General features: G+C 46.0%; 1 protein-coding gene across 5 annotated transcripts in view; it reads right to left on the bottom strand.

The window, feature by feature from the left end:
• The window catches only part of LOC144504089 (aldehyde oxidase 1-like), a 190,488-nt gene that overhangs the window by 123,911 nt on the left and 39,082 nt on the right, over positions 1–27,495 (bottom strand). For 4 of the 5 annotated variants that reach the window (XM_078229257.1, XM_078229258.1, XM_078229259.1 and 1 more), the window contains 6 exons: positions 25,958–26,066; positions 19,917–20,043; positions 11,901–11,962; positions 7,500–7,601; positions 4,315–4,395; positions 2,973–3,117 (listed from right to left, as the gene is read on the bottom strand). In XM_078229257.1, the coding sequence (XP_078085383.1) occupies positions 2,973–3,117; positions 4,315–4,395; positions 7,500–7,601; positions 11,901–11,962; positions 19,917–20,043; positions 25,958–26,066 (626 nt within the window). Of the gene's footprint in view, positions 1–2,972; positions 3,118–3,960; positions 4,028–4,314; positions 4,396–7,499; positions 7,602–11,900; positions 11,963–19,916; positions 20,044–25,957; positions 26,067–27,495 lie in introns of those variants that run through there. The other variant, XM_078229261.1, reaches the window with a different exon arrangement.

Here is a 27,495-nt window from a genome sequence, read left to right as displayed (position 1 = left end):
CCTCTACTAGTGCAGAGTCACACACCTCAGTAGGACCTAGTTCGAGAGCAGCCTCGAGCACATCACACAATCTGGTCCACAGTTGTGTAGACAGGGACATCCAATGTCGCTGGCAGTCAGAGGATTGATTGCTGGAGGCAAGGATCCTGCTGAGTCCAAGTCAGATTATGAAACTCTGGACTCAGTAGTATCTCAGTAGTTGGAGTTGCAGTGACAGTCACAGGAACATCAGGAAAGGATGTTAGTTGTGTTCCTCAGATATCAATGCACGATGGAGGAATTTGTCCACGTTCAATCTCTGTGTTAATAGAGCTGGCATGCCAGAGCACTGAAGTCAACACTGGTAGGATGGCCGTTGTCAGGACATAGATCCTGCATTATGGCAGGAGCTTACCACAGTCTCCTATTTGCTGCATAAATGAGAAATAGACATGCGTGAGCATGAGCCACTAAGGGCCCTATTTATGTCAATGACTAATCAGTGACTGTGGGTTCACGGTCTTGGGCCCAGTGTTGGCACTTAATTGCCACTGAAATCCTGGCCAGTGCATGGTACTTTTCGGTGCGCTCCCCCAATTCCCTCTATATCAGCCACGGCTACAACATCATTTTGGCCAGGTGCTTGAATGTGCAGCTTTCAGGCTGCTTTCATTCACTGCTCTCCCAGACTAGACTCTTTGGAAAAGACATAAAGGCAAATGTTTAATAAAGACATATGATAATTTGATGGTGGGCTGAGGCTTCTCATCTAGTCAGCTGAGCTCCTGCCTTTAAGATGCAGCTCCAGTTTGTCCGATTGCCCAATAGCCCTGCACTTTGCTATTGTTCTGGGAAATTTCAGTGGTTGGAATGAGGGGTTTGATTAGTGCCAGGAATGGGGATTGGTCTCATGTGAATGTGCTTGAGTGCTTAACTCTCCTGATTCCCTTCATTGTCACTCAAAGGATGCTAACATGTCTCAGGTTTGTACCTCCTATCATGTGGCAAAACAAAGTTCTGTTGAGGATCCCTTCATTCAGCCTTGCAGAGCAGAACACCAGTCCTCCAATAGACCCTCAGAACCATCACTGTTAGATTCTCATCTCTTTTTAATTTTGTGCTGCGCTGCTATCGCTTCAGTTTGGAAGATAGTGGTGCTGAGCTCTCACTCACAGACCAGCTGAACCCTACCTATGGGACTTGCAAATCCCTCCCATCGGCCTGGAGGAGCTCAATTTCCTGACATCCAACAATTCTGAATCGTCTCATCCCAATCCTTTAACCCTGTGTGCTTGTGGTGGAAAGCCCAGCGTTGCCTATTGAATTTTTGGATGTGGATGTGCCTATGTCTCGTGTGGACCTTACCCCTCCCCATCCTGAGGCATCTTGACCAGCGAGACATAGAGCACATCCCTCCCCAAAACCCTCCAATACCCCTGCACTATCCCATCTATAGTTAGCAGATGCCTCCCCTGACTTTGAGTGTGCCGTCTACAGCGCAGTATAATACCAGAAACTCTCCAAACAGAGGCATATGGTGTTATGACAACACTTTGTGTACAAGGTTCTAGGCACTATTGACCTGTGACCGGGACAGTCTTTGCAAGGTTAGCAATGTAAACTGAAGCGCTTTTTCACACTGCGATCCTCTCATTCTAGCTCCAAATCATTCATGTCTCTCTATAACAGACTCTTCCAGATTCTGGCTGAGAGGACACCTCCTCACTGAATCCCCAATGTCATGTTTTGAGATGAACATCTGACCACTATTGCCTCCTTCCCAAGTGGAGGTCTTGCCCTGCAGTCCTTTCTGCAACACCGCTTATCTGGTAGGTAGAGCCTTGCCTGTGGTACCCCCACTGCGAAGATGTGATGCCGCCTGTGAAGCCTGGCACTGGGTTGAAGTGCCATGAGCACTGCATGATGAAAGGTAGGTGAACAAACCTCAAAGTCACAAACAAAGTGCTGGCCACCAGGTGCATGTTGCTTATATACTGTTGTGAAACACATCAGCAGCATGGTAAACACGTGGCGGCACGGTAGCACAGTGGTTAGCACTGCTGCTTCACAGCTCCAGGGATCTGGGTTCGATTCCCGGCTTGGGTCACTGTCGGTGTGGAGTTTGCACATTCTCCTCGTGTCTGCGTGGGTTTCCTCCGAGTGCTCCGGTTTCCTCCCACAGTCCAAAGATGTGCGGGCTAGGTTGATTGGCCATGCTAAAATTGCCCCTTAGTGTCCTGAGATGCGTAGGTTAGAGGGATTAAATATGTAGGGATATGGGGGTAGGGCCTGGGTGGGATTGTGTTCAGTGCAGACTCGATGGGCCAAATGGCCTCTTTCTGCACTGTAGGGTTTCTATGATTTCAACCTAATTAGATGCCAATCCAGATCCAATGTGGGCAGACTTTGTAATGAGTATACATAACATTTAAATGTATTCAGATAGCCTTCCCAATATTGTGCATTAGGAAACACACTTTGTCATTGAAGTCTGAAGTAGATAATAGGATCCTGTTTTCATCTTACGATATTTTCTGCTCCCACTCACCATGACACTGGGAATGGAAAATCCTGGTCTATAATTCAGAAAACTAGGACATAGTTCAAATGAATCAAACAAACAGAGGGATCGAAACAGACAATTATAAGGCTTGGGAATCATGAGTGGTGGGAAGTAGCCACTCGTGGAACTAAAACCTTGGGCTAGATTATTCCAGATAGGACTGGATATAACACAGATCATAGCATTACGGAGCTGAATATTTCTAGTCCTGGGATAAGGGGCTTTGAGGTGAGGTGCCACAGTGGGATAGCTCCCTGCAGCATTCCTATTGCCGGGGAACATTCCCAGGTGAAAGCTGGAAAATTGATCAGCTGTCTACTTAGAAGTGAGCAACAACCATTTTAAATGTTAAAAATTTACATTTTTAAGGCCCCAATGAGGGGTAATTTCGCAGCCTCGAAATCTGAATCTCCCTGGAATTCATTCTCACCAATATTGGTGTTCCCCACCAGAAGGGGAGCTTTGGGGTACTGGCTTTTCATTTCAAGGAGTTCCACCAGGTTTGCAGGAACAATCCACATCACTCTCTCCCCACGGAACACAAGAGTTCTCTTCTCCAGTTTCTCCTCCATTAGCTGCATCAAGAGCAGATATGTTATTGATATACTTGTCACAATAAACCAGACTTTTTAAAAAAACAAAAATTAAGAATTAAATCCCGAGTTACAGAATTTGCCATTGAAGATCACCCAGCACTCCCAGAGCTAATCTAGCACAGATCAGCTACAGAGTAAAACACCCTCTACACCTTTCCATCTAACACTCCCAAGGAGTTAACATAGGTTCAATACAGACCTGCTGAGTTTATTCAGCTATTTCTGTTTTTATTTTAGATACAAAGTAAAGCTTCCTCTATAGAGTCATAGAGGTTTACAGCATGGAAACAGGCCCTTCGGCCCAACTTGTCCATGCCACCCCTTTTTTTAAAAACCCCTAAGCTAGTCCCAATTGCCCGCATTTGGCCCATATCCCTCCATACCCATCTTACTCATGTAACTGTCTAAATGCTTTTTAAAAGACAAAATTGTACCCGCCTCTACTACTACCTCTGGCAGCTTGTTCCAGACACTCATCACCCTGTGTGTGAAGAAATTGCCCCTCTGGACCCTTCTGTATGTCTTCCCTCTCAACTTAAACCTATGCCCTCTAGTTTTAGACTCCACTACCTTTGGGAAAAGATATTGACTATCTAGCTGATCTATGCCCCTCATTATTTTATAGACTTCTATAAGATCACCCCTCAGCCTCCTACGCTCCAGAGAAAAAAGTCCCAGTTTATCCAGCCTCTCCTTATAACTCATACCATCAAGTCCTGGTAGCATCCTAGTAAAATTTTTTTACACTCTTTCTCGTTTAATAATATCCTTTCTATAATAGGGTGACCAGAACTGTACACAGTATTCCAAGTGTGGCCTTACCAATGTCTTGTACAACTTCAAAAGACGTCCCAACTCCTGTATTCAATACTCTTCCATCAAACACTCCCAGGACAGCTACAACTCTGGTTAGATCCAGAGTAAAGCTCCCTTCAAACTGTCAAATCTAACAGTCCCAGGACACACACAGCATGGGTTAGATAAAGAGTGAAACTCCCTTTAATCTGTCACATCTGAACACTCCCATTGCATGCACTGTATGGGTTAGATACAGAGTAAAATTCTCTTCACACTTACCCAGTAACGTGTGTCATTGCACCTCATAATATCAGTTTGACATCCAAATTACCTGTAAACCCAAGAACAATTACTAAATAAACCAGATGTCCCGTTTACCATTAACTCTGGTGGGAAAATCAACTCCTGTGTATCATCCAGTGGTAGGAAATCATCTGCCTTGAACAGCTGGCTGCACACCTGAAATGGGTATAATGAGAGAGATCAGAACAGAATAACTTGCCTCCTTCACCTAGCTTTCTCCTTTGTCCCCCTCTTCACTCACTCATGATACCTTACCAGAATAGTAAGAGGGACAAGAGTTACATAGAGAGGCTGGAGAAATTGGGGTTTTTCTCCTTAAAAGGTTAGGGGGAGTTGTGATAGAGGTGTTCATACTTATGAAGGAGTTTGATACAGGAACATAGAACAGTACAGCACAGAACAGGCCCTTTGGCCAACGATGTTGTGCCGAGCTTTATCTGAAACCAAGATCAAGCTATCCCATTCCCTATCATCCTGGTGTGCTCCATGTGCCTATCCAATAACCGCTTAAATGTTCCTAAAGTGTCTGACTCCACTATCACTGCAGGCAGTCCATTCCACACCCCAACCACTCTCTGCGTAAAGAACCTACCTCTGATATCCTTCCTATATCTCCCACCATGAACCCTATAGTTATGCCCCCTTGTAATAGCTCCATCCACCTGAGGAAATAGTCTTTGAACGTTCACTCTATCTATCCCCTTCATCATTTTATAAACCTCTATTAAGTCTCCCCTCAACCTCCTCTGCTCCAGAGAGAACAGCCCTAGCTCCCTCAATCTTTCCTCATAAGACCTACCCTCCAAACCAGGCAGCATCCTGGTAAATCTCCTCTGCACTCTTTCCAGCGCTTCCACATCCTTCTTATAGTGAGGTGACCAGAACTGCACACAATATTTCAAATGTGGTCTCACCAAGGTCCTGTACTGTTGTAGCATAACCCCACGGCTCTTAAACTCCAACCCCCTGTTAATAAAAGCTAACACACTATAGGCCTTCTTCACAGCTCTATCCACTTGAGTGGCAACCTTTAGAGATCTGTGGATATGGACCCCAAGATCTCTCTGTTCCTCCACAGTCTTCAGAACCCTACCTTTGACCCTGTAATCCACATTTAAATTAGTCCTACCAAAATGAATCACCTCACATTTATCAGGGTTAAACTCCATTTGCCATTTTTCAGCCCAGCTTTGCATCCTATCTATGTCTCTTTGCAGCCTACAACAGCCCTCCACCTCATCCACTACTCCACCAATCTTGGTGTCATCAGCAAATTTACTGATCCACCCTTCAGCCCCCTCCTCTAAGTCATTAATAAAAATCACAAAGAGCAGAGGACCAAGCACTGATCCCTGTGGCACTCCGCTAGCAACCTGCCTCCAGTCCGAAAATTTTCCATCCACCACCACCCTCTGTCTTCGATCAGATAGCCAGTTACCTATCCAATCTACCAACTTTCCCTCTATCCCACACCTCCTTACTTTCATCATAAGCCGACCATGGGGGACCTTATCAAACGCCTCACTAAAATCCATGTATATGACATCAACTGCCCTACCTCCATCAACACACTTAGTTACCTCCTCAAAAAACTCAATCAAATTTGTGAGGCATGACTTGCCCTTCACGAATCCATGCTGACTATCCCGGATTAATCCGCATCTTTCTAAATGGTCGTAAATCCCATCCCTAAGGACCTTTTCCATCAATTTACCAACCACCGAAGTAAGACTAACCGGTCTATAATTACCAGGGTCATTTCTATTCCCTTTCTTAAACAGAGGAACAACATTCGCCACTCTCCAGTCCTCTGGCACCATCCCCGTGGACAGTGAGGACCCAAAGATCAAAGCCAAAGGCTCTGCAATCTCATCCCTTGCCTCCCAAAGAATCCTAGGATATATTTCATCAGGCCCAGGGGACTTATCGACCTTCAGTTTATTCAAACCTGCCAGTACATCCTCCCTCCAAACATCTATTTCCTCCAGCCTATTAGTCTGTAACACCTTCTCTTCCTCAAAAACATGGCCCCTCTCCTTGGTGAACACTGAAGAAAAGTATTCACTCATCACCTCGCCTATCTCTACTGACTCCATACACAAGTTCCCACTACTGTCCTTGACCGGCCCTAACCTCACCCTTGTCATTCTTTTATTTCTCACATAAGAGTAAAAATCCTTGGGGTTTTCCTTGATCCGACTCGCCAAGGACTTCTCATGTCCCCTCCTAGCTCTCCTAAGCCATTTTTTCAGCTCATTCCTTGCTAACTTGTAACCCTCAATCGAGCCATTGAGGGTAACCCTCAATCGAGCCATTGAGGTAACGAAAAACAATTGCAAGTGGCAGGATGATTGGTAACCAGGGAGCAAATCTTTAAGATGATTTAAAATAGAGTCAGAGGGGAGGTGAGAATATTTTTAACATAGCCAGCTCTTGTGAAATGGAATCCACTGACGGAAAGGGCAGTGAAGCAGATTTAGTAGCAATTTTCAGAAGGGAATTGGATTAATTCTTGGGAAAATGAAACAGAACTGTGGGGAAAGAGCAGGAAAGTGGGCTAATTGGATCACTTGTTTCAAGAATTGGCATAGGCATGTTGAGCTGAATGGCCTCCCCCTGATTCTATGATTCTAAGACAATGGGACTTGCACATTAACCAAGTATATTTGCAGATCAATCAATGTTTTAGTACCTTGCTGTGTGCCATGACTGAGTGCCAAAGACTCTTCAGACAATACTGCAGGAGCTAATCTTCATTGAATTGAAGCCTAATTCAAAGGAACTCTCAACCTATCAACAAAGCTTAAATATCGATATCTGATACTCAGTGGTTTGGATTTATGAAGAATAACAGGCCCTCCCTCTCACTGTGGAAGCTGGGATAAACTTATCCCCAAAACCAGGCCCCTTCCTCTCACTGTGGAAGCTGGGATAAACTTATCCCCAAAACCAGGCCCCTTCCTCTCACTGTGGAAGCTGGGATAAACTTATTCCCAATAACAGGTCTTTCCTAATCATTGGAGAAGCTGAGATTACCTTATCCTCAATACCAGGCTCCTCCCTCTCACTGTGGGAGCTGGGATAACTGAGTTTGGCTAAGATTCTTCATCTAGTCTGACCTTAAGTGGAGGCCCAGGAGCCCAGAAGATTGGAACACATAAGCCTCAAATGGCCCCTTCACATGCTCTGAATCCTACTGTTATAACATCAACAGAGTTCACTGAACCTTCCTGCAATTCACCCAATAGCTTCTAACTTACATCCTGATCTCCATCCATAGTTTCTGTTGAGCTTCCATCTTGCTCAGCCTTTCCCAGGAGACAGCTCGTTCCTGGCCCTCCCTGTTGGCAGCAGATCGATGCCTAAAAGGAAAGCGTTTGAAAACTAGTTGGGGATGATTAACTTTGACAGGAGTGTTTCATCTGCAAGGTTTCACTGCAAGCGTTACCCATCGCAGCAGAACAACTGCTAAAACTCTAAGGCTACCATTATTTATAATGAGTGCCTTAAATAAGATTTACCAACAAGGGTGAAGTGTTTATGGGAACAAGTTGATGAGCCAGGCTAGCATTCTCTGGAATAGAGAAGTACTAATTGAGAAGGTGATTGTGGGCATGAATTGGGTAGCTCATATGTTTTGGGCATTACAAGTGCCATTAAGTATCCAAAATGGTGTCCATGGCACACACATAGTTCTGGCACATAGCATGCCATATGCCATTTTGATAAAAATCTATGATCTAGAACAGACATTATGGGGGTGATTCTCCCATCTTGACACAAACATTTTTTAGCGAGTCAGGTCGGGGGATGCACATGTCGGCCATTTTGTGGGTTCCCCGTGAGCGTTTACGGTCCGCATGCATCTCCCAACCAGAAAAAAATGGCACCGCCGGGACCACACTTAAAATCGGCGTGCCGCTGATTTCCATCACTTACCATAGTTTAGCATGCCATTATTGGGATCGACACGGCAATCTGTGCCCACGTTAGTGTCTCCCACCTCTTTAGCGCGAATCAGAGTAGGTATATAAAAGTCTGTATGGGGAGTGGAGGCAGCGATGTCTGTATGGGGAGGGGGGCAGCGATGTCTGTATGGGGGGAGGGAGGGCAGTGATGTCTGTATGGGGGGAGGGAGGGCAGTGATGTCTGTATGGGGGGAGGGAGGGCAGTGATGTCTGTATGGGGGGAGGGAGGGCAGTGATGTCTGTATGGGGGGAGGGAGGGCAGTGATGTCTGTATGGGGGGAGGGAGGGCAGTGATGTCTGTATGGGGGGAGGGAGGGCAGTGATGTCTGTATGGGGGGAGGGAGGGCAGTGATGTCTGTATGGGGGGAGGGAGGGCAGTGATGTCTGTATGGGGGGAGGGGGGGCAGTGATGTCTGTATGGGGGGAGGGAGGGCAGCGATGTCTGTATGGGGGGAGGGAGGGCAGCGATGTCTGTATGGGGGGAGGGAGGGCAGTGATGTCTGTATGGGGGGAGGGGGCAGCGATGTCTGTATGGGGGAGGGGGGCAGCGATGTCTGTATGGGGAGGGGGGCAGCGATGTCTGTATGGGGAGGGGGGCAGTGATGTCTGTATGGGGAGGGGGGGCAGCGATGTCTGTATGGGGAGGGAGGGCAGTGATGTCTGTATGGGGAGGGAGGGCAGTGATGTCTGTATGGGGAGGGGGGGCAGCGATGTCTGTATGGGGAGGGAGGGCAGTGATGTCTGTATGGGGAGGGGGGGCAGCGATGTCTGTATGGGGAGGGAGGGCAGTGATGTCTGTATGGGGAGGGGGCAGCGATGTCTGTATGGGGAGGGAGGGCAGTGATGTCTGTATGGGGAGGGGGCAGCGATGTCTGTATGGGGAGGGGGGCAGCGATGTCTGTATGGGGGGAGGGAGGGCAGTGATGTCTGTATGGGGAGGGGGGGCAGCGATGTCTGTATGGGGGGAGGGAGGGCAGCGATGTCTGTATGGGGGGAGGGAGGGCAGTGATGTCTGTATGGGGAGGGGGGCAGCGATGTCTGTATGGGGAGGGGGGGCAGCGATGTCTGTATGGGGGGAGGGAGGGCAGTGATGTCTGTATGGGGAGGGGGGGAAGCAATGTCTGTATGGGGAGGGGGGCAGCGATGTCTGTGTGGGGAGGGAGGCAGCGATGTCTGTATGGGGAGGGAGGGCAGCGATGTCTGTATGGGGAGGGGGGCAGCGATGTCTGTGTGGGGAGGGGGGCAGCGATGTCTGTATGGGGAGGGAGGGCAGCGATGTCTGTATGGGGAGGGAGGGCAGTGATGTCTGTGTGGGGAGGGAGGGCAGTGATGTCTGTATGGGGAGGGAGGGCAGCGATGTCTGTATGGGGGAGGGGGGCAGCGATGTCTGTATGGGGAGGGAGGGCAGCGATGTCTGTATGGGGAGGGAGGGCAGCGATGTCTGTATGGGGAGGGAGGGCAGTGATGTCTGTGTGGGGAGGGAGGGCAGCGATGTCTGTATGGGGAGGGAGGGCAGCGATGTCTGTATGGGGAGGGAGGGCAGCGATGTCTGTATGGGGAGGGAGGGCAGTGATGTCTGTATGGGGAGGGAGGCAGCGATGTCTGTATGGGGAGGGAGGGCAGCGATGTCTGTATGGGGAGGGAGGGCAGTGATGTCTGTATGGGGAGGGAGGCAGCGATGTCTGTATGGGGAGGGAGGGCAGCGATGTCTGTATGGGGAGGGAGGGCAGTGATGTCTGTATGGGGAGGGAGGGCAGCGATGTCTGTATGGGGAGGGGGGCAGCGATGTCTGTATGGGGGAGGGGGGCAGCGATGTCTGTATGGGGAGGGAGGGCAGCGATGTCTGTGTGGGGAGGGGGGCAGCGATGTCTGTGTGGGGAGGGGGGCAGCGATGTCTGTGTGGGGAGGGGGGCAGCGATGTCTGTATGGGGAGGGGGGCAGCGATGTCTGTGTGGGGAGGGGGGCAGCGATGTCTGTGTGGGGAGGGGGGCAGCGATGTCTGTATGGGGAGGGGGGCAGCGATGTCTGTGTGGGGAGGGGGGCAGCGATGTCTGTGTGGGGAGGGGGGCAGCGATGTCTGTGTGGGGAGGGGGGCAGCGATGTCTGTATGGGGAGGGAGGGCAGCGATGTCTGTGTGGGGAGGGAGGCAGCGATGTCTGTATGGGGAGGGAGGCAGCGATGTCTGTGTGGGGAGGGGGGCAGCGATGTCTGTATGGGGGAGGGGGGCAGCGATGTCTGTATGGGGAGGGAGGCAGCGATGTCTGTATGGGGAGGGAGGGCAGCGATGTCTGTGTGGGGAGGGGGGCAGCGATGTCTGTGTGGGGAGGGGGGCAGCGATGTCTGTGTGGGGAGGGGGGCAGCGATGTCTGTGTGGGGAGGGGGGCAGCGATGTCTGTGTGGGGAGGGGGGCAGCGATGTCCGTATGGGCGAGGCGAGCAGTAATGTCTATGGAGAGGGGGGCAGCAATGTCTGTATAGGGGAGGGGGGGCAGAAATATCTGTTTGGGGGTGCAGCAATGTCTGTATGGGGGGCAGCAATGAGGCAATCAATGTGTGTGGGGGTGGTTCTGGGGGCCAGCGATGAGGCCAGCGATGTCTCTGTTGGGGGGTTGTGGGATCAGCGATGAGGTCTGCAATGTCTGTGGATGTTGAAGGGCAGTGATCTGGATGCTGGGAGGTCTTTTCAGCGATCACCCAGCGATGTGCACATGCGCGTGTTCCCGCTCATCCAGCCAAGTTCAGGCGCTTTGGCGTGAATCGACACCGCCCCCTGAGCTTTTAATGATATTCACGATTGTGACCTCTGCACGGAGGGGGGAGATTCGGGTTGGAAGTTGCACTGAAAAAACAGCTGTGATCTAGACTAGTTTTCTTGCCAATTCAGCACTTTTGGGAGAATCGCCCCCTATAGATTTGATCAACATGCATCACTGATTTGATGCCAACGCTACTGTTTTGGAGCTCTATGCTCACTCACATGTTAGGCAGCATGAATGACACTACACCAGTGCTTTTTAAAGGGATGATCAATGACATACGGGTTTGTTTCTGGTTGATTTCTTCTGGCTGTTGCTATGATTCCACAAGTGTTTGGTGTATTTCAGAGTTGTTTCAAGTTTCAAAGTGTACAGGGTGTGCTGTGACAGCTGCTAAAGTAATTTTCTTTGTTTTTTGCTGACTCCAAGTCTTCTGCACAAACCAGTTGCTCCCATGCATGTAAATCAGGAATAACTGGATGAATAAGTACACATCATGCCAATTATAATGCCAGCACTACAATGGATAAGAGCATGACAATCGCACATTGCAATACAATGCCTGTTTTTGAAGATGATTCAATATAGCCGAGCAATTTTTAAGCAAGAAGTGAATTCCTCTGGTGGGATAGTCCAGAACAAAGGGGAATAATCTTAGAATTTGAGTTAGTCCATTAAAAAAATCTTCAGACAAAAGGTGGTGAAATTCTGAAACCCTTCGTCCCTGAAAACTCCCAATTGAAAATCTCTGATCTGGGATTGCTAAATTTTTGTTAGCTCCAAGTATGTAATGATACAGAACCAATGCAGTAAAGGGAGTTAATGTACAGATCAGTGATGACCTAATGAATGGTGGAATGAGCTGAAGGGGCTGAGTGACCTTCTCCTGTTCTAATGTTCCATGGTAATTTTAAAGGTCACTGTTTGACCATGCCTACCGTACAGAAGGTCCTGAAGGCATCAACAATTGGCCTGTATCCAGTACAACGGCACAGGTTTCCTGCAAAGGGATTCAAGATCAGAGCTGAGACAGCAATATAAATAAACCAAAAGCCACAGTATGTTAGAGCACTTAAAAAAGCAGTTGGGGAAAATCAGGAATTGGTCAAGTCCAGGGACCAGTGTTATAGAAAGTCAGATAGAATTAAGGCATTTGCCGCCCATGTCCTAATTTCCACCAAACCCCGTTCATCCATCACACCTATACTCACTGACCTGTGGTGACTCAAGCCTCAATTTTAAAATTCTCAACCTTGCATTCACATCCCTCCTCAACCTTGTCCTTCTCCTTCTCCATCTCAGCAACCTCCGCCAACCCTACAACCTTCCGACATCTCTGCATTCCTCCAACTCTGGCCCTTGAGCATTCCCAATTTTAATGGCTCCACCAGGAAGGCGGTGTCTTCAGAATCCCAGGCCTAAGCTCTGAAATTCCTTCCCTCACCATCTTCTCTCTCCAACTCTCCCTCCTCCTTTAAGCATACCTTTGACCAAATATTTGGTCACCTGTCCAGCCCAAGACTTGAACACAAAAATTTGGGCTGACACTGCAGTGCGGTACAGAGGGAGAGCTGCACTAGTGGAGGTATTGCCTTAATCTTTGCACCCTTGCAGGTTTGATTAAGTAATGGCCACGGCATTATTTGGAAGAAAAGCAGGGAAGCTATCCCAGTTTCTTGGACATACTTTCCCCTCAGTCAACATCACAAAACAGATTATCTGCTTGCTATCACATTGCCGTTTGTGGGAGCTTGCAATGTGCAAATTGGCTGCTGCATTTCCTACATTAGAAAAGTGATTACATTTCAAAAGTACTTTAATGGCTGTACAGTGCTTCGAGATACTGGTATTTGTGAAAGACTTATTATGACTGCAAGTCTTCTCACTTTGCTATCCCAATATTTCATCATGTGGCTTGGTGTCAAGATTTGATGACATTTCTGGGAAGTGCCTTTAGACAGTTTAATTTGTTCAAGTTGCTATACAAATGCATAATTCTGTTGTTGGCATGTCCCATCTTTTTTAATTTAAAACATACCGAGGTACAATGGGCAGCAATAACATTCAGATTTGTCAGAGCTCTGGGAGCAAGTGAAAATTCAACTCAGTTGTAACTAAATCAGTTACTATCCAGGTCACCAAGATTACTTTTGAACCTGCAAGCCTAAAGGTTATTGTCGTATTTGTATACCACAGAGGTACAAGCAATCAAGAGTTTTATTGGAAAGGTGTTAATACGCTGTTAGGGTAGACTTCATAAGTTCATAAAATATAGGAGCAGAATTAGGCCATTCGGCCCATCGAGTCCACTCTGTCATTCAATCATGGTTGATATGCTCCTCATCCCCATTTTCCTACCTTCTCCCCATAATCTTTCAACCCATTACCAATTAAAAATCTGTCTAACTCCTTAAATTTACTCACTGTCTTAGCATCCACTGCACTTTGGGGTAGCGAATTCCACAGACTCACAACCCTTTGGGAGAAGTAGTTTCTCCTCAACTCTATTTTAAATTTGCTACCCCTTATCCTAAAACTATGACCTCTTGTCCTGGAATGTGCCACAAGAGGAAGCATCTGGCTCCACGTCAACTTTATCCATACCTTTTATCATCCTATATATCTCAATTTGATCTCCCCTCATTCTTCTAAATTCCATAGAGTATAGGTCTATACTGTTCAATCTCTCTTCATACGACAAACCCCTCATCTCTGGAATCAATCTAGTGAACCTCCTCTGAACTGCCTCCAATGCCACTACATCCTCATATAAGAGGACCAAAACTGTGCACAATACTCCAGGTGCAGCCTCACCAATGCCTTGTATAGTTGCAACAATACTTCCTTACCTTTATATTCTATTCCTTTAGTTATAAATGCCAACATTCCGTTCGCCTTCTTTATTATCTGCTGTACCTGCATGCTAGTTTTCTGTGACTCATGAACAAGGACACCCTGATCCCTCTGCGCCGGAGCACCGCAAAGTCTCTCCCTACTTAGATAATAAGTCACCTTCCCATTTTTCTGACCAAATGCATGACCTCGTACTTATCCACGTTAAACTCCATCTGCCACATTTTGGCCCACTCTCCTAACTTCATATTTCCTCATTGCAGCTTACTGTCCCGCCTATTTTTGTGTCATCTGCAAATTTGACTATAGAGCCTTCTATCTCTGCATCCAAGTCGTTATTATAGATTGTAAATAGCTGGGGCCCAAGGACCGAACCCTGTGGCACCCCACTTCTTGCCATCCAGAAAAAAAACATTTATCCCGACTCTCTTGTCTTCTGTCCAGCAGCCAGTCACCTATCCAAGATAATAAATTACCCCTAATCCCATATGATCTAACCTTGTGAATTAACCTTTTGTGAGGCACCTTATCAAATGCCTTCCGGAAGTCCAGATATATTACATCGACAGGATCCCCATTATCCACTTTGCTTGTTACATCTTCAAAGAACTCTAGCAAATTAGTCAAACATTATTTTCCTTTCATAAAGCCATGCTGACTCTGATGGATAGCGTTTTGACTTTCCAAATGTCCTGATATTGCTTCCTTGATAATTGATTCTAACACTTTCCCAACAACAAATATTAAACTAACTGGTCTGTAATTTCCCACATTTTGCCTCAGGCCCTTTTTGAATAAGGGCGTTACATTAGCATTTTTCCAATCCACTGGAATGTTTCCTGTGTCCAGGGAATTTTGGAATATTATAACCAATAGATCTACTCTCTCTGCTTCCTTTCGTACCCTAGGATGTAGGCCATCAGACCCAGAGGACTTATCTGCCCTAAATCCCAATAGTTTGCTGAAGTACCTTTTCTCTATCAAGGTTGATTGTTCTAAGTTCTACCCTTTCTGTTACCTCTGACTTGCCCATTTCTATAGGACTGCTACCAGTGTCTTCCACTGTGAAAACTGAGGCAAAGTATTGATTTTGAATCTCTACCATTTCAGTGTTCCCTACTATTAACTCTCTGGTTTCATCTTCCAAGAGACCAACATTCACCCTAGCAACTCTCTTCCCTTTTATCTACCTATAGAAGCTTTTGCTATCCTTCTTAATATTTTGTATTCGTTTTCTTTCGTAATTTACCTTAACTCTTTTTATTACGTTTTTAGTATCCCTTTGTTTATGTTTGAAAGTTTCCAGCCTGCCACTGGCCTTTGCAATATGGTGTACCTTCGTTTTTGTCTTTATATTGCCTTTAGCCTTGTTTAGCCATGGATGTTTTTTACCCCACTAACCATCTTTCTTCCTCACTGGGATATATTTTAGTTGAGGATTTGAGTATCTCCTTAAACAATTGCCCATCTGCTTGCACAAATGGCTGATGATGTCATTAGGATGTCACATGATCGGTCCCTTAACGTTCCAACTGGGAACAACATGAATACACAACACCGTCCTCCCCCTTTACATCAAAGGTTCTTGCAATGACATATAGTATAATGTTAACAATCAAATTCTCAATATGAACAATTAGTAAATGCAACAGTTAAGTTAGATGTTTTGGAGAACATCAATTCTGGGTGGTTGTCGGCAAACTTTAGGCATCTGCTTTTTCGTGTTGACTGCAACTTCTGGTATTTTTGATTTCGTTTGGACGTCGTCCGTCGTTGTCTTTACCGGAGTTGACATAATGTTTGGAGGTTGATTCGGTGTTGACATGCACTCAATTGAGGTATTGTCTTCTCCAATTGTTCAGATATTGCCAAATTCTCAGGTTTGTCCTCGTCTTGCACAGCTTGTTGTGGACTCTCGACAGATGCTATCTCTGGCAAACCGGTTCTGGTTGCCTTAAGTTGGTCTGTATATTTTCTTCGTACTACATCGTCTCAAGTTTGTACGGTGCAGGAGACCAGACCTGTCTGTGTTAAGACAATGGCAGGTATCCACTTCTCAGTGGAGGTGACCTTTTTTGAAAAACATGGCGTTTTGCCCTGTTCTCATCTTGTATAACCTGACCTTGCAGTTTCTTCTCAACAATTTCTCTTGTCTTGGACTGCTTAAGCAAATCAAACACTGTGCATAATTGACGTTTTATCAGAAACAATGCTGGAGAACTTTGGGCTGTCAAATGTATCGTATTCATGTATGTCATCAGGAATTGGTTCAATTGTTTAGACAATGAACCTTCCTCTAGAGTTACCTTCAATGAATGTTTCATCGTCTAAACAAACTGATATGTCAGCCTATTTTTGACAGGATGTTAAACATTGGATCAGATGTATTGAATCCCGTTCTCCTTTAAGTAGTTTGTGAATTATCGCAAAATGAATTGAGGCCAATTGTCGCTCACAAGTTGTTCAGGGTAACTGAATCTTCCAAAAATCTCACCCACTCTTCCCATTGTTCTCTCTGAGGACATTGTCTACATAATGACAACTTCAGGCCATTGCGAGTGTACATTGACCACAATGAGAAACATACACCCTTTGCATGGTCTGGCATGCCAACGCCAGGGACGTGAGTTCAATTCCAGCCTCGGGTCACTGTCTGTGTGGAGTTTGCATATTCTCCCTGTGTCTGTGTGGGTTTCCTCCGGGTGATTCAGTTTCCTCCCACAGTCCAAAGATGTGTGGGTTAGGTTGATTGGCCATGCTAAATTGCCCCTAGCGACAGGGGGATATGCAGGGTAAATATGTAGGGTTACGGGAATAGGGCCTGAGTGGGATTGTGATCAGTGCAGACTCGATGGGCCAAATGGCCTCCTACTGCACAGTAGGGATTCAATAATTCTATGCAGGTGTTGGTAAAAACGTTTGATTCTGAAAATGATTCGAGAATTCTTTCAATATCTGTGCATAGTTCATTTCAGCACTGTTCAAGGATCCTGATGCAAATGCTATTGGCTTCCCTTCACCAAAAGGCATTATGTGAGAAACCACCTCTGCCACCCCATAAGGTGATGTGTCACATGCCAGTTGCAAAGGTAAATCCAAATCAAAGTGTGTCAGGATTTGTGACTTTAGTAGTGCCTCTTTAGTTTGTACGAAGGCTTTCTCACACTGATCCACCCACTTCCATTTCCTGTTTCGACACAATAAGTTCTGTAAAGGCTTAAGGATAGTCGCTAGACTAGGGATAAATCATTAAATAGTTTAATTTACACCAAAAAAGAACAAAATTGATTAGCGTTTTGAATTGCAGCAGCCTGTGACCATTGAAGGCAATTAGTGCATTGCCTTTGAGTTAATGACAGGTTTATTCCATTATTTAAACCAAATATTCAATAAAGGATCGGGAAAAAATCACAATTATCCTTCCATGCTCTTAATCCCTAATCTTCTATCTAGGGTGGGATTTTACGGCCTCGCTCGCCTGAAACCATCAAATCTCGCCCAACGTCCACGGATCTTTGCATGTTCCGCCTCTCGCTTGCTCCGCTTCCCGTGGCGGCTTAGGCGGTAAAATTCTGGCTCTAGTCTCTTGGGTGTGGCATCTAGGTTACAGAGATGTTCTTCCTAATTCTTTCCAGTAATTAAAATATCATCTAAGTAACATTGGATTCGTTTAGTCCACTTAGAATTTGATCCATGGCACATTGGAACAATGTAGGTGCAGATGCGATGCCAAATAGAAATCTTTTATATCTAAAGAGCCCTTTGTGTGTCATGATTATGAGATATTGTTATGAATCTGGATCCACATTCATCTGGTGATAAGCTTGACTAAGGTCAATTTTACCAGCCAACTCAGCGAATAAATCATCAATCAGAGGCAGAGGATATTCCCCTGCACAGTACAGGATTGATAGTGACTTTAAAATCACCATAAATCCTTTTTCATCACGGGTACAATCAGCATGGCCCAATTACTCAGATTAGGGTATGCGGACCCTAATTCTGCCTCTACCTTAGGTCTGATTGCGCACAGCACTGACCTAGCCTTTAAGCACCTTGCTTGAATTTCGACCTTTATCTTTAACTTGACTGAAATCTCCTTCATGCTTCCCAGCTCCCCATTAAAGGCAATGGCATATTTCTTTAAAATCATTGGTGGAACTGCTTGGGAATCTGATATGAAATTCACCTCAGCTCAGTTTAATTTGATCTTTTCCAGTCAGGTTCTCCCCATTACTGCTGGATAGTTTCCTTTAACAATGTTTTTTAAAATTAATTTTATGGAACGTGAGCATCAGTGGCTGGGTCAGCGTTTATTGCCCGTTCCTAACTGCTCTTCATTTCAGAGGGCATGTGCAGGGACAAGTCTATGGCCTGCCCATTCAACTGCACATTTATATTGATATGGCCCCTGAACAGAACCACTTCTCAAGTATAGATTTTTAATATCTTTGAAGGCTTCAAGGCAATATGTCATAGTTTGTCTTGGTAAACAGCTTCTGGTACCAGCAAGACTGCTGTCCCAGTGTCCACCTCAATCTTCACTGGCTGTTTGTCTAGTGATGGAGTGACCCATTAACAGTTTGTTGCAACAGCAATAGCCAGTGTGTTCAACAACAGTTAATCTTCTGACTGACTCTGTTCTTTTCATGCACCCTTTTTGTATCATGTGGATACTTTTCCCTCTATTCGGTTTTCCATATAATGCATTTGGTCCTTGCTTTATATAGTTTTGCTTGGAACTTGTTGTTTCTTTCTCCAACAAGCACATCCAATGTGCCTCGTTCTTCCACAGTTTCTGCACTTTATGTCTTTGCTCCAACAATCTGCTGTTGCATGCCCAGTTTTTGCACATTAGTGGCAATTTTGAATCTGTGTTCGGGTCTCAGCCAACATTTTATGGATTCTATGCTTGAACTTAACTGTTGAAGTTCCTTGGTTGTCAGTTCCATGGGAACTGCAACTTCTAAGGCTTACTTTAGATTTAGTTTACTTTCTGGTAATAGCCGCTTTTAGATAGCTTTGTTTCTTAACCCACAGACTAGTCTGTCTCTAATGGTATCATTCAAGACATCCCCAAATTCACAGTATTCAGCTAATTTCTTCAAAGTAGGTATGAATTGTGTGATTAATTCACCTTTTTGTTGGTTACGCATATGGAACCTGAAACTCTCAGTGATGACCAAGGTTTTGGTGAGAAGTGGCCCTGTAATATTCCCACTATCTCATCATAGGTTTTCAAGCTGGCTTTTCCAGCTGTCATGATGTGGAGATGCCAGCGTTGGACTGGGGTAAACACAGTAAGAAGTCTCACAACACTAGGTTAAAGTCCAACAGGTTTATTTGGTAGCAAAAGCCCAAATTTGCTACCAAATAAACCTGTTGGACTTTAACCTGGTGTTGTGAGACTTCTTACTGTGTTTTCCAGCTGTACCAGACTTCTCAGGAGGTTGAATATTTTTCCCCCATTGTACTCAGGAAGGTTGGGACCACATTGTTGCAGGGTACTTGCTACTCACAGTGCTCCCTGTACTGTTCCAGATCTTTCTGAGCAGACCCATGGTGACCTTATTTTCTTGTTTCTCCAAAACATTTGTTTAAATTTCAGTTCCTTCAATGGCTGCTACCATTATTCAGCACTCCTCCATCACCAGCTTTAGTACAATTATGTTTTTTAACTTCTTAATTTAACTTATTTTTGATTATCTGTAGTTGGACCAACATTTTTTCTCTTTTTCCACCAGATCTCTGCAATTCTTTTTTGGGTGTTTGCAATGGTGATCAACCACCTCATTGCCAATTTCCTTGTTGTATTTTTAAAGGATAGGCTTGCAGACCACGAAGGTACAAACAAGCAAGAACTTTGTTGGAAAGATATTTATTCTACAGGCTGTTGGGATAGACTGACCGTTTACCCACACAAATGGCTGATGACATCATCAGGACATCCTGTGATCGGTCCCTTAAAGTACTCTTGCTTCAACGAGGAACAACGTGAAAACATAACAATTATCCAACTAGTCTCAAGAGAAACTAATTCTTGAAAAGATCTCAAGTTAATGCACCTGTGCCAGATGTTATTTCTGAAGCTGGATTCTTACCCGCAAGGGACTGCTGTAACTGTGCTGTACTAGGGGTTGGATTGTTCCTAAGCAAGGTATACATGGACATCACCATTCCTGGGGTGCAGAACCCACACTGGGAACCATGCGCCTTGGCAATGCGCTCCTGGTCAAAGAGGAGGAGGTAAAGTTGGAGAGAGAGAGAAAGATAATGAACAAATTGCTTAATTTATATTTGTTTGTAACATTTCACAATAATGAAATAGATTTTTGACCTGCTGAACCAGCAGTAAATTTATGTTGTTAATTGGTTACATTCTGACACCAGCGAGTGCATGCTGTTCGTAGTGGAAATAAAAATCGGGTAACTTATGTAAAACTCGGTTGATGTGTAACCCGTCTGAATGCCTGTCGAGCCAATGATTCATTTTGTTGTAACTTGTGCATGTCAAAGCAGTAACCAGCCCCTGGAAACTTTCCACAATGCTGTGCTCCCGATTTTAACACATCAGACCAATCACTCACTATCTGTGAAGATCCAGCACGATCCCCAACAGATCACATGGCTCAGAACTCCTCATCACTCATTATTTTTCTATCACTTGCGAAATAATTGAAATTAGAAAAGAATATTTCCCCTAATCTTTTCCCTGCTCACTTGTTCTGGATTCCTTTTTGTTACACTCAAGTCATTTCTTAATATTCGTTTCAGGGTGTCACTGACAAGCTTGGTACTTATTGTCTGTCACCATTTGCCCGAAGACCATTTTGTCCATAAGCCAATTTTTTATCCAAATTGGCACTGACCCACCTATTCCATTAACCCCAATTTGTTAAGCAACCTTTCAAATGGTACTTTGTCAAATGCTTTCTTAAAATACATATAGACAACATTCACTGCTTTCCCTTCATCAACCTCTGTTACTTCTTCAAAAAATTCAGATCAGTCACGCACAATCAGCTTTTTACAAATAAAAGCAAAATACTACGGAAGTAAAAATAAAAATTGCTGGAAAAACTCAGCAGGAAAGAAATTGAATTCAATTCAAAACATTAACTCTGAGCGGAATTCCTGCTCCTGCAGCATCTTTCCCACGAGCCAGAATAGAACATAGAACATTACAGCGCAGTACAGGCCCTTCGGCCCTCGATGTTGCACCGACCTGTGAAACCAATCTAAAGCCCATCGAACCTACACAATACCAATATCATCCATATGTTTATCCAATGACCATTTAAATGCCCTTAATGTTGGCGAGTCCACTACTGTTGCAGGCAGGGCATTCCACGCCCTTACTACTCTCTGAGTAAAGAACCTACCTCTGACATCTGTCCTATATCTATCACCCCTCAATTTAAAGCTATGTCCCCTCGTGCAAGCCATCGCCATCCGAGGAAAAAGGCTCTCACTGTCCACCGTATCTACTCCTCTGATCATCTTGTCTGCCTCTATTAAGTCACCTCTTAACCTTCTTCTCTCTAGCGAAAACAGCCTCAAGTCCCTCAGCCTTTCCTCATAAGACCTTCCCACCATACCAGGCAACATCCTGGTAAATCTCCTCTGCACCCTTTTCAATGTTTCCACATCCTTCCTATAATGCGGTGACCAGAACTGTACACAATACTCCAAGTGCAGCCGCACCAGAGTTTTGTACAGCTGCAACATCACCTCCTGGCTCCGAAACTCAATTCCTCTACCAATAAAAGCTAACACACCGTACGCCTTCTTAACAGCCCTATCAACCTGGGTGCCAACTTTCAGAGATCTATGCACATGGACACCGAGATCTCTCTGCTCATCCACACTACCAAGTATCTTACCATTAGCCCAGTACTCTGTATTCCTGTTACTCCTCCCAAAGTGAACCACCTCACACTTTTCCGCATTAAACTCCATTTGCCACCTCTCAGCCCAGCTCTGCAGCTTATCTATGTCCCTCTGTAACCTGCAACAACCTTCCGCACTGTCCACAACTCCACCGACTTTAGTGTCATCAGCAAATTTACTAACCCAGCCTTCTCATCCAACCTCATCCAGGTCATTTATAAAAATGACAAACAGCAGTGGCCCCAAAACAGATCCTTGCGGTACACCACTAGTAACTGAACTCCAGGATGAACATTTCCCATCAACCACCACCCTCTGTCTTCTTACAGCTAGCCAATTTCTGATCCAAACCGCTAAATCACCCTCAATCCCATGTGTCTGTATTTTCTGCAATAGCCGACCATGGGGAACCTTATCAAACGCTTTACTGAAATCCATATACACCACATCAACTGCTTTACCCTCATCCACCTCTTTGGTCACCTTCCCAAAGGACTCAGTAAGGTTTGTGAGGCATGACCTGTCCTTCACAAAACCGTGTTGACTATCCCTAATCAAATTATTCCTTTCTAGATGATTGTAAATCCTATCTCTTATAATCCTTTCCAAAACTTTGCCCACAACAGAAGTAAGGCCCACTGGTCTATAATTACCAGGGTTGTCTCTACTCCCCTTCTTGAACAAGGGGACAACATTTGCTATCCTCCAGTCTTCTGGCACAATTCCTGTAGACAATGACGACATAAAGATCAAAGCCAAAGGCTCTGCAATCTCCTCCCTAGCCTCCCAGAGAATCCTAGGATAAATCCCATCCAGCCCAGGGACCTTATCTATTTTCACACTTTCCAGAATTGCTAACACCTCCTCCTTATGAACCTCAATCCCGTCTAGTCCAATAGCCTGTATCTCAGTATTCTCCTCGACAACATTGTCTTTTTCCTGTGTGAATACTGACAAAAAATATTCATTTAGCGCCTCTCCTATCTCTTCGGATTTCATGCACAACTTCCCACTACTGTCCTTGACTGGCCAGAATCTTACCCTAGTCATTCTTTTATTCCTGACATACCTATAGAAAGCTTTAGGGTTTTCCTTGATCCTACCTGCCAAAGACTTCTCATGTCCCCTCCTGGCTCTTCTTAGCTCTCTCTTTAGGTCCTTTCTGGCTAACTTGTAATTCTCAAGCGCCCTAACTGAGCCTTCACATCTCATCTTTACATAAGTCTCCTTCTTCCTCTTCACAAGAGATTCAACTTCTTTAGTAAACCACGGTTCCCTCACTCGACCACTTCCTCCCTGCCTGACAGGTACATACTTATCAAGGACATGCAGTAGCTGTTCCTTGAACAAGCTCCACATTTCAATTGTGCCCATCCCCTGAAAAGGAACCTGAACCAGATTCTGTGCTTGAAACTTCATTAATTATGGACAGAGGAGTTCCCATCTGAGTCAGGTGGTGAGCGGCAGATGATTCTTCTGCTTGCTGTCAGCTAGTGGGCTCGAAGGTCCTGGCACCCTATTTATATAGTCCAGCACACCTGTCTTCATCAGACTGATCAGGATTAGCAACCCAGAAGGAAAAGGTCAGCAGCCTCAAGAAGAAGTCTGTTGCTTGATTCAATCACCCTCCACCTGCGAGACATCCATGCCCCACTTGCACCTCTACCTGCAGTTTTCATTCATCCCCTTCTGGTCAATGATGTGGTATCCTTTTGACCCCTTATTTGTGAGCTTTTCATGCAGCCTTGTAGGAGTCCATCTTCCTCCCCCCCCCCACTCCCCCCTTCAATCTTCCTTCCATTGTTTGTCATCCTCATTCACCTCCTTGCCCCTCAGCCTGCCACTGTGAGCCCTCGCTCTTCCCTCGTCCGCCCTTGCTCAGCTCTCCTTCCACATTGTCCCCATTGTTTTCATCAGATCTTATGCTCTTGTTGGAATGCATTTAGCCTGTACCTGAAACCTCTCCTTCTTGCCTGAGGCTGGAGCATGCTGCACCACGCACAGCAGTGCAGCCCTGCTTCAGGCTAAATTTGTTGGCCTGGGACTGTAACTAGTATCAGTTGTCTGGCTGACAGAAGTCAAGGTTATGGGGTCAAATCTGGAGCCTTCCTGATTTGAACAGCACAGTATCACACTTTTACATTGTTATATTATTCATAAAGAGTTAGGAACTAATTAATGAATATATAACTAAATAATGAATATATAGCTCAGGCTGCACTGCTGTATTGGAGTCCTGCTGAGTAACAATGTGTCAGTCTATCAGTGCACTAGCTACATGGAGCCCTTGATGAAGTTCCAGCATTGTGAGTCTAAAGTGCGATTGTGGGAACCAGAAAACACAACACACAGCCGGGCAGATGTACCCACTGCGCTTACAGAATTTAAAACATTTCAGCAAAGGAACAATGTGTCTACAATGAATCTGGTTTGATTAGAATCTCCTCATTGGCAGGAACAGCAGCAATAATATTGTGTTTATATTACTGGACCAATAATTCAGAGGAGGGATAATATTTCAAGGGATTGAATTTGACAAACATGACTCGAACTGTGTTGCTAAAAACATAACTGGTTCACGAATGCCCCTGGGACAGGAAACTTACCGGCCAGAATTCTCCCCCAAAAATTCGAAGTGTCAAATTCGTGGGAAAACTGGAGTAATTGACACTGGTTTTTTCAGTGGGAGTTCACACTAGAATCTCCAACACTCTGTGCAATGCAGAGGCCACCAGCATGAATATCATGATATTTCAGGAGGTGGGGCCTATTTCCGCCCGGGAGGCTGAAATCAGTGGGCCTCTGCACATGCGCAGTAGCCCCGAACTGTCAGCCTCCCTCTTTGCTGGCTGGCTCGATTGCTGGTCAGTCTGAGACCGCTGCAAGTGCTGCCCACCCAACCCCTCATGGCTCAACCGCAGCCTGCCCAACCATTCCCGGGCCAGCCCCAACCGCCCCCCCCCCCCCGCCCCAAAATCCCAGACGGCCCTAATCTCCAGCGCCCCCCCCCCCCCCACATAATTCCACCCCCCAGCAGTCCCAACCTCTCAGCAGGCAGACCCCTCCCCAGCCCGCCCTGATCTCGAGCCCCACCCCCCCCAGTGATGATCCCCCCTGCAGTGCAGAATGCCCCGGGCAAACCCAGCCCGCCCCGATCGCTGGCCTCCCTCCTGCCCTGATAGATCCCTATGCAGAGTGGCAGCAGGACCCCCACCCCCACCGATTGCCCCCTAGGTTCTGCCCCATCAGGTCCTTCCCCCAATGGGCCTCACCCCTTGGCACTGCCTGATGGGCAATGCCAAGGCGCCCCCGGAGCATGGGCACTTTGCCTCTTGGGCAGTGCCAGGGGACACAGGCTGGCACTGCCAGGGTGCCCTGCTCAGGGGCAGTCTCCCACCACCCGACCCCCTGGGGGGCCCCAATTGCCCCCCTTCTCTCCACCGGGGTCAGGCCTCTAGTTCCCCGTTAGTGGGGAGCTAGTGTAAACCCCGCTGGAGTGAAATACTCCCAACAGGGTGAGAGAGGCTAGCGGGCCCAGAGAATTCAGTCCCGGGCCTGCTAATTACATTTTAATTTTTTTTAAAAACACATTAAAATCATTTACCTGGTCTTCCTGCCGGTTTCCAGTGCAGACTTGACGGCACCAGAAATCCAGCGATGGGAGATACGCTTACGGTGGGAACACATGCGCGAATCCCACATATGCCCAGCTGCAAGATTCTCCCACCCCGCTGCGCTACAAAATTAGTACGGCGCGGAGAGCATCGCACCCACCATCTTTATATGACTCCACACAATGAAGTTTACTCTTATCTGCCCTGTGAAGAATCCAGTAAATCATTCAGTTCTATTATATATCTGCTGCCTCTTCCAGAAGGAGGTGGCAGATATTTAATAGAACTGAATGGTGGCAGTCCACCACCACCACCTTCTCAGAGTGACTCGTGGTGGGCAACAAACGTTGGCAATGTTCACATTCGGAGTGTTTTGCCTGTCACCAACAACTGGTGAGGTAATTGAGCGTACCAAGCCTTGTGTAAATAAAGTGCTCTTATACAGAAATATTGAAAGAACCTGGGCACCTCACCAACTCCATCACTCACAGCCTCAGATATTCCTGGATTAAACCCTCTAGCCTCTCTCACCCCGGCCAATTTAGCAGAAACAACTATCTCAGAATCCCAGAAGTTTGGTGATTTTATTGTGCCAAGACTCTCTGCTGCATGGTGGCCCTCCCCCAGTCCATACTCACCTGTACTGGGTGAATCCTGGTTCTGGTGCTGCCTATCCCCTCCACCGTAGTGACTGCAGCACCATACAGCATGCAGAGAGGAGTCAGACAGGCATTAACAGAGAAATGACTGTTAGTTGCAGTAAAGGATAACAACAGCAGCAACAATATCTCCAAGCTCGTAAAGGAAATTCAGTGCCTGACTTTGAAGCCAACTGCATGGGTATGAAGCCCTTATCGTGTAACTCTTTCTTGAGCACTGGCTGTCTGTACAGACTGAAACATCAGAAACAACTGACCTGGGCAAGAATCGAGAATTTACCAGAGGAATTCTCAACATCTCTCCCTCTCTCCTTCCCATTCTCTCTCTGACTCCCTTTCTCTGTGTCCATCACAATTGCTGTCACTCCTTTCTGTGTCTCTTTCTATCTCTGCGTCTCAGTTTCTGCCGCTCTCTCTATCTCCCTGTCACTATCTCTCTCTCTATCTCTGTGTCTCAGTCTCTGCTGCACTCTTTTTCTATCTCCCTGTCACTATCTCTCTCTCTGTCTCTGTGTCTCAGTCACTGCCACACTCTCTGTCTCCCTGTATCACTCTCCCTCAGTGTCTATCATGCTCTTACTGTTTGTTTCTTTCTCTATCTCTATAGCTATTATATCTGTCTTTCTGGATCTTGACCTCTGTCTATAACTTGCCTTCTCTTTATTTATGTTTTCTGTCCTTGCGTCCTTCCCTCTCTCTCTGTCTCTCATTGGTCAAAATTCTAACAGCCAAGAGAAGGCACATCTTCAGATGTGGTCAGGAATTTAAAACCCCAAAAAGTGGTGTTGGGTTGGGAAACCTGTCCACTCCACTTCCATGTTTAACCTCAGCGGTATGCAGACATGCATGGAACACTCGAGGAGTTATCGGAAGAGTAATTAGAATATTCAAAGAGTTAATTAATTGAGAATCTAACACAGCATCCAAGCTTTAACAGCCATTGCGTGGGTTTCCTGAGCTCTGTGAAACTCACTGGGGCCATCAAGACAAGAGTACAACATGAGCTCATTGAACAATGATTTGATTTGATTTATTATTGTCACATGTATTAGTATACAGTGAAAAGTATGGTTTCTTGCGTGCTATACAGACAAAGCATACCGTTCATAGAGAAGGAAACGAGAGAGTGCAGAATGTAGTGTTACAGTTATAGCTAGGGTGTAGAGAAAGATCAACATAATGCTAGATAGGTCCATTCAAAAGTCTGATGGCAGCAGGGAAGAAGCTGTTCTTGAGTCGGCTGGTACGTGACCTCAGACTTTTGTACCTTTTCCCCGAAGGAAGAAGGTGGAAGAGAGTATGTCCGGGGTGCATGGGTTCCTTAATTATGCTGGCTGCTTTGCCAAAGCAGCGGGAAGTGTAGACAGAGTCAATGGATGGGAGGCTCATTTGCGTGATGGATTGGGCTACATTCATGACCTTTTGCAGTTTCTTGCGGTCTTGGGCAGAGCAGGTGCCATACCAAGCTGTAATACAACCAGAAAGAACGCTTTCTATGGTGTATCTGTAAAAGTTGA

The sequence above is a fragment of the Mustelus asterias genome, chromosome 14 (assembly GCF_964213995.1).
Source record: "Mustelus asterias chromosome 14, sMusAst1.hap1.1, whole genome shotgun sequence".
Classification (NCBI taxonomy): Eukaryota; Metazoa; Chordata; class Chondrichthyes; order Carcharhiniformes; family Triakidae; genus Mustelus; species Mustelus asterias.
This window is presented reverse-complemented; position numbering and strand designations above follow the sequence as displayed.